The sequence below is a fragment of the Olea europaea genome, unplaced genomic scaffold (genome assembly GCF_002742605.1).
Source record: "Olea europaea var. sylvestris unplaced genomic scaffold, O_europaea_v1 scaffold2156, whole genome shotgun sequence".
In the NCBI taxonomy this organism is placed as follows: domain Eukaryota; kingdom Viridiplantae; phylum Streptophyta; class Magnoliopsida; order Lamiales; family Oleaceae; genus Olea; species Olea europaea.
Window position 1 is genome coordinate 110,734 of NW_019239545.1, and position 7,448 is coordinate 118,181.

At 34.9% G+C, this 7,448-nt stretch overlaps 1 protein-coding gene across 4 annotated transcripts; it reads right to left on the reverse strand.

Moving 5' to 3' along the window:
- Positions 1–369: 369 nt before the first annotated feature.
- LOC111380510 (probable serine/threonine-protein kinase PIX7) lies at positions 370–6,718 on the reverse strand. Of its 4 annotated transcripts, none has more exons than XM_023004095.1 (5): positions 6,510–6,718; positions 5,061–5,460; positions 2,631–2,891; positions 2,186–2,308; positions 370–1,034 (listed from the first exon to the last, which is right to left on the reverse strand). In XM_023004095.1, the coding sequence occupies exons 2-5, from the start codon at positions 5,430–5,432 to the stop codon at positions 516–518; spliced, it is 1,275 nt and encodes a 424-aa protein (XP_022859863.1). In that variant the 5' UTR covers positions 5,433–5,460; positions 6,510–6,718; the 3' UTR covers positions 370–515. The 4 variants fall into 4 exon arrangements, with proteins under 4 accessions (XP_022859863.1, XP_022859861.1, XP_022859860.1 ...); XM_023004093.1 differs by having other exon boundaries at positions 6,552–6,717; XM_023004092.1 differs by having other exon boundaries at positions 5,061–5,565; positions 6,552–6,717.
- Between the last annotated feature and the right edge of the window lie 730 nt (positions 6,719–7,448).

Genomic DNA, 7,448 nt, shown 5'->3' on the forward strand with positions numbered 1-7,448 from the left:
AATCAAAAAATAAAGGAAATGGTGACTGAAGAAAAAAGATGCAAAATTTGACTTTATATCCCGAGGCCAAACGATTATTCTTTTCCTTTCTCCCTCAACCAATCACAGCAAATACTTTCCAAAATACACATAGGGCTGGCGTGGCCGCCCATAGTGGTGGTGGTGTGAATTGTTTCATTGGAAATTCAATATTGAACTACGACTTAGAGCAAGAATACACGAAACTTGGACGGACAGAGTAGTTTTCTGAAGTTGATGTATGCAAAATAATGACCAAATTTTCAGCTAAAAATTCTTACTTTTTTCTACATGGTTGAATGATCTCTTTAAAAAAATATAAATAAATAATTAAAAATCTTATCCATTACATGATACCAAACGAAAATTTCATTAAAATCTAAATTCACATAAACACGGTTGTCATTTCTAACAATCCAGATTTGTGTCCCTGTGACATTCATTACAATCTCTATTCTAGCTATCATTCCTGCATATATCCAAAAAAACAACGAAAATCAGCAGGTCTTTACGAGCTTTGTTGACCACATACGAACCAACCAACCAGCGTCTCCAATTTTCACGTCCATGAATCTCCTTTTGTCTTTAGCAGCTTCGGTTTCCTCAAAAGTTGCCGTTGACATGGGACTCCTTAGGGGTGGTTGAGGATTGCCTGTCCCTGTTGATGCCTCCACAACTTGATTCACCATTTCCAAAACCTCGCTCATTTTTGGGCGTGATTTCGGGAGTCTGGCTAAGCAACGATTGGCTACAAGTGAGAGCCTGTGCGCGGATTTAGGCACATGCTTCCCTTCAAGCTTCCGATCCAATATCAACTGAAACTTCTTAGCATCGGATAAGTGCGGTCTTACCCATTCCAAGAGCTTCTGCTCACTTCTGGGACGATTTCGATCCAATGGTCTTCTACCTGTAATTAGTTCGTAGAGAAAGACTCCATAGCTCCATACATCACTCTTGGACGTTAGACGACCAGTTTGAATGTACTCAGGAGCTGCATACCCCAGGGTTCCCACAACCTAATAACGAGGTGTTTATTAATTCAAGACTAAAGAAGTATCTAAAAACTAATTAGATAATAAAAAAATTTCAAGTCATCGCATAAGGCAAGTGGAAAGCCTAATGAAGCAACGAATAAATGCAGTTTTTGAAGATGTCATTTGATGGGAATCTATTTATATTTATAGGATGTTTGGGAATTATGCTCTCAATTTAACGAAATGTACATGTCTAGATCATGCATGAAGCCTTATACCCAAGCAACAGTGTTTGGGAATTATGCTCTCAATTTAACGAAATGTACATGTCTAGATCATGCATGAAGCCTTATACCCAAGCAACAGTGCAACATATTATACGTGATGGCAAAATTGTTCGTGATTCACATTTTAACCGAAGAATGGACAAACCATAATTATGAGACTGTATTTGGCTTATGTTTATATGCTTTTCATAAGCACTGAATCAACTTTTTATCCACACATTTGGAGAAATCCACAAGTACTACCCACTCATTCACCATTCATTTCTATTTATTTATAATTTAAACCGTTTAAAAACACTTCTCAAACATGCTTTAAGTTATAATGGAGCCAAATTACAATGGAGAAGGTTTACAATAACAAGGGGTTCAATGCCAGTATACTGAATTGTAACTCTTAGACATTACAATATCAAAGCTAAATTCCATGCTTCTACTAGATTAGACATGACTAAAGATCAACTCCCTAAAAGTGCATGCAAATCTACCTAGGTCCAGAGATGGATGATTTCCAAGTCGTCATGGTATTTCAAATCGTTAGCTGAATCAAGCATTATTTAAAAAATATTTGAAGTGAACTTAGAATCCCTCCCTATTCATAACTTAGTTGCATTCATTCAAAACCCAGTTCTTCAATTTCATAAGAGAATAATTGAAATACTCTTTAGTTTTATGATGTAAACAATATACCATAACGAAAATGTGTGCCTTTTAAATATAACATTTTTTTAAAAAAAATTAAATACTCATTAGAAACAGAGAAGTTGTTCATAGTTCAGTGACAAGAATTCTTAGTTCCACAGTTTTAAACCCAATCTAAAAGGTTGGGAGATGTAAATCTAGAAGAAAAGAATTTTCCCCGATAGCACATAAAAGAGAGACAATATGCCATCATGTAATTCACCGTACCGCTGTTGATACATGTGTTAGTCCTTCTGGAGGGCCCAACCGAGCCAATCCGAAGTCTGATAGTTTAGCATTCCATTGCTCATCTAGGAGAATATTAGAAGATTTGAAATCTCTGAAGATGATCTGTATACAGAAGATAAATGTCAGACTAAATCATTATAGCAGCATTGCAAATCACACTTTAAACATAAAGATCATGTTCCACAATATTTCCAATATGGTTACCCCAGAAAAAAAGGTGACTATGCTTCCTATATTGCAAACAAGTGGCAAAAGAAATCAATCAACGTTCAATAGGAGAAATAAATGAACTGAAAAAGTGATTATTCTTCTAATTCTTCCTAAATGAATATGATTATCCCAAGAAGGAAAAGTGATTATGCCTCTTTTATGGCACTAAGAGGCAAGAGAAGTCAATAAACATTCAATAGGTAGAATTAAAGACCTGAAAATCCATTTCCTCATGCAGGTTTACTAAGCCACGAGCAGCATCTTGGGCTATCTTCAGCCTCATAGCCCAAGGAAGCGGTGTCTCTGACCTAGCCGATAAATGATCTTCCACGCTTCCATTAGGCATGAATTCATATACCAAAAGCCGTTGGATTCCTCTTTCGTCGTCCTCAGCACAGTATCCAATGAGTTTCACAAGATTTGGATGTTCAACCACACCAAGGACATTTACTTCTGTCACCCATTCTTTATGACCCTACACGTAGATCAGATATTAGTTCTCTATCAAAGAAGCAAGAAGCAAGACATGTTCCAACATCCAATTGCAAGTAGTCATTCTCCAATGTAGTCAAATCAACTAAAAGAATTCTAATATACTCCAATTAGTCACAAACTAGAAAAAAACTAGTGCATGAATGCAGTTTTCTTAAACTCTTCGTGATTTATAGTTATATAAGATTTTTGCATGGCCAGTTTTGTTGTGAAAAAAGTAATTTAAGAATGCCAACAGAAACCATCAATTTTGGCAGAATCATCAATTTCTTGGTGTGGCTCTCCCTCTTTCCACCCGAAAAGACTTCACAGTCGAGCAATGCCACCATTTTTGTCATCATTTACTTCTTCATATTCAAACCTCAGTTATTCTGAATATCAACCACTTAGGCAGCTATATAATTGTTTCATTTAATCCAACAAAATAAGCTTAATTTCAAAATTCCAGCTTTTTGTGCAAAAGTGTTTACGACATAGACATTGGAGGGTATGTTATTTATTTGTGTATTTTTTAATTCAAAATTTCAAACATGCAATAAAATAATGATAGTTTCTTTTCGAATTTTCTCTTTTTCGATTGAACATCAGAAACGCGATGTGCAGATATAACAATAGGACTCAGGTATCGGGTACGGGTGCATATCTAAATATCGAATCTTTTATTTTTTAAAATATAGGATACAAGGACATGAGTAAAAAGAGTCCAAATTTCGAACACAAGTACATGGGTACGCCTTTCAAGCTTCAATTTTTTTACTAACCTAAGATGTCATTTTGAATGAACCAAAATCGATTGTTCAAAAGAATGAAATGAGTACTGAATAAGGGATTAAGACGAATAAAATAGAATTTTGGAGTTTAGTTTTCAATTATGGAAAATTATTTACTAAGCCCCCATTTAATTCCCATTCTTTGACCACAAAAATAAAAAATATGACCGTTATTCATCACATCAAGCCACCATATTTGACTTTCTATCTCTTGTGTGGGTCCTATAACGGCTATATTTTTCATTCTCATTCTTAGAAAAATGATAATCAAACGGGCTCTAACTATTATATAAAATAGAAAATGAGAGACTTGATTGCAATTTGGATTTAGTAAAGCACTAGGTAGCACTATATGGAACCCACTTTCATTTAGACAAACAAAACTCTAAACTACCGATACAGATAGGGAAAGAAGGAAAAAAAGAAGAAAATAAAATAAGAAAAAAGAAAGAAGAAGGGAAAACCTAGCGCTATCGCCCTTTTCCACCCTCTTAAAGGTGGCGCGAGGTTTATAGATTAGATAGCAAAAAGGGGGAAAAAAATAAAAGAAGAAGCAAAAGGGCCGAAGTTTCCAGTTAAAACTTGGAGGATCCAACACATATCTTATACCCATACCCATACCCATACCCATACCCATATCATGTCCGACACGAGCGCTCCTATTATTTCTAAGAGTCTGAGCATCCGAGTGGAACACCCCTTACCCACCCTCCCACCCCAATAAATCAGGTTAAGGCAAGAAGGCATAAAATTCCCTTTCCTTAACTTTAGATTGACTTCATGCCTTTACCATTATAAAAAATCAGGATAGATGGAGGAAAAATCTTGTGACACGTCTTATTTAAATGAGTTCATTGATATAAGAGAAAGGAGCTCCTTCAGACCTCCATTAAATAACACTTCATTTCATTTTGCTCTACCAGACCGTACAGGCATATGCACAAGCATGGGGGCATGCGCACACATACAAATATGGAGAGAGGAGAACTAGAAGATATCATAAGTATACAGCTTCTCTAACGTATAGTTAAATTGTCTTCATCTTTTGAGAGGAGCAATATAATTCTAAATAAATCCATGTCGATATCTTTTAATTAAATCAGACTACACCACAGTTACATTAGTAATCTTAATCTTAATTTACAAAATACAGAGGTCTGACTCTCTATTAAAATAGCTTAACACTGTCAATCAACAGACTTAAATGAAAAGACTTCTCAGTTGGATAGATATTATTACACAGCATTATAGAGATACCATCATTACTCCCTATCTTTTATAATGAAACTAGAACAAGAGAATACCAAAACTAAAGAGGGAAAAAAAAAAGAAAAAAAAAAGGAAGAACCTAGAGAACAAGGTATATATAAAAGGAAATCTACCTGCAGTCCTCTTCGACCTAGTTGTTTTATTGCCACATCAAGTTTGATATCTGGATCTTCAGAAATGTTGACCACACCCTTAAAAACGCATCCAAATCCACCCTCTCCAAGCTTGGTAGACCTGTTGAAATTTTTTGTTGCTTGTTTCATCTCGGAAAAAGTAAAAGCCCTGAGATTACTGGACCTGTCGGACAAAATTGGAAATTGGCTTCTTCCTCTGGATTCAGAGCTAGTGTTTGATACATCCTGGGAATTAAAATCGGATCCAGAATGCCTCATCTCTCGATCAGTAAATGAGGATTGGGCAGAATTTGATTTTGTAGTCTTTGGTTCTTCCTTTTTCTCTCCATTATAGAATTGGAAACACCCCATAGTTCTAACCACTATTCAATACCCTTCACTGCAAATCCACGAACGGAAGTAAAACTTTATATTCTTGTAAAGTAAAAATAGCCAACGCTCACATCATGGATAGCTACAAATCATTCACTTAGATTGTCTTGACCTTCAAGAAAAGAAACACTAAAGACAGTAAATCAAACGCAAGAGAGATTAATTTTCGAAATAGCAACTTAACTCTTTACTCAACATATACTGGCAAAACCACCTATTATGTACAAGAAGAATTTAATCAAACCAACAAGGTCCATGTTTAAAGGGAGCATCATGGGTAATATATCTAGCGAATATAGTTTTGTGGAACTAAAGATTCAAACCAACCTAAACATAAATCATTCCTTTTATTTGCTTAATCTCTTCTTAACCTAAAACATAAACCTTTACAATAACAAGAGGCTAAGCCTTGTTCCCCGTTTATTTGTGTGGGCCAAGCAGGAACGAGTTTTGCTACTTTGTTTTGTGCATCTTTTTGAGTGGAAGATAATCTAAAGCATAAATACAGTAAAAACAATAAAATCTTAAACAACCCAATTCCATTATTCAAAGAAAATGAAATATTGAGACAGACATACAAGCTTCAAAGTATAACAAGAAAAGTGGGAAATAAATCTCCGGGAAAAAGAAATAAACAGAAATGTTTTAACAAGCTTCCCGGAATAAAATCAACAATTATTTTGATATAAACAGTCTCTCTCTCTCTCTCTCTCTCTCTCTCTCTCTCTCTCTCTGAAATATAATCAACCTCCTAGAATTCCAGTAAAGGCTGCAAGGCCCACAACCCAGTTCTCAGCTCAAATTTCTGCCATGATTGAGGTGAAAAAAATTCAAATCCAAGAAAAAGAAATCCAAATCATCTACCAGTCAGAGAACACGAAGTTCAGTCATTTTTCCTTCCTAAACCTCTCAATATAACACAATTCAGTCACAGAAGCAAGATATACACAAATAATTCCCAACCCATAGTAATCACACACAAAATAAATAAAAATAAAAACCATGATTTTACCCTCGAGCTTCTCCAGTTACAAAAATAAAATAAAAAATAAGTACCTATTTGTTACAACTTTCCTGAAGACCGAGAATAAGATTTACCTTCAAGCTTCTTATGGTATGGTAGGATGCCAGAGGCACAGATTGAGGTTGTTCGTTGATTTCGTAAATGACCCAAAAAGATTTAAAAAAAAAAAAAAAATATCTGTGATCGTATTGAATGTGTGAGTCAAGAAAAGGCTTCCAAAAAAGGCTACAAGACAAATAGACTACACAAGAGTGAGCCTTCAGCATACGGCAACAGTGCCTTAGAAAAAGTCCACCGACAATTATTATAGCCCATCTGTCTGCCCATCATAGATTAAACCTCGTTTCATTCTCATTATTTGATCACAAAAATAAAAAATATAATCGTTATTCATCACATCAAACCACTATATTTAAATATTTATCGTTGTGTGGATCCCGTAACGATTATATTTTTCATTCTCGTTTTTACAAAAATGGATAGCGAAAAAACTTAATTTTTAGGTTAATTGACACAAAACGTCCATACATTTCAAGTTTATTGTAAAAAACATTTCTATCTTTTATTTTTTGAATTTTCATCCCTACCTTCCACTTTTCTTCATGCTGAACGTCATTTTCATTTATTTTTGACAATTTTACCCTCCTATACAAATAAAAGAAAAAGAAAAAAAATAGTGAGCTAATTACAATTATGGTCATAAATTTTTTTGAAAATTTGGGAAATTCTCCTCGAAAAGTATAGGCACACTCTCTTCTTTCTGTTTATACCTTTTCAGAGAATCTTCATGTGCAAACCCTTTACTTCAGTGTTGAGTTAAGTAACAAGAAGAATTTCTATCAAACAATCTTCCCAAAAGAATGGTGTCATTGAAAGCGAGGAGCAGGCCACCATGAATAGGTTTAGACGCTGCAATTTGGGTAGAAATAGCAGCACGGCTTATACTCTCCTTCACTGAAATCAGTTTTCAT

Excerpts from the sequence above, each read along its gene's own strand:
- LOC111380510 (XM_023004095.1), bottom strand. The coding sequence starts at position 5,432 with ATGGGGTGTTTCCAATTCTATAATGGAGAGAAAAAGGAAGAACCAAAG. Across the intron at positions 2,892-5,060 it reads TAGGTCGAAGAGGACTGCAG|GGTCATAAAGAATGGGTGAC; the intron begins GTAGATTTCCTT and ends ATCTACGTGTAG. Across the intron at positions 1,035-2,185 it reads TAACACATGTATCAACAGCG|GTTGTGGGAACCCTGGGGTA; the intron begins GTACGGTGAATT and ends CCTCGTTATTAG.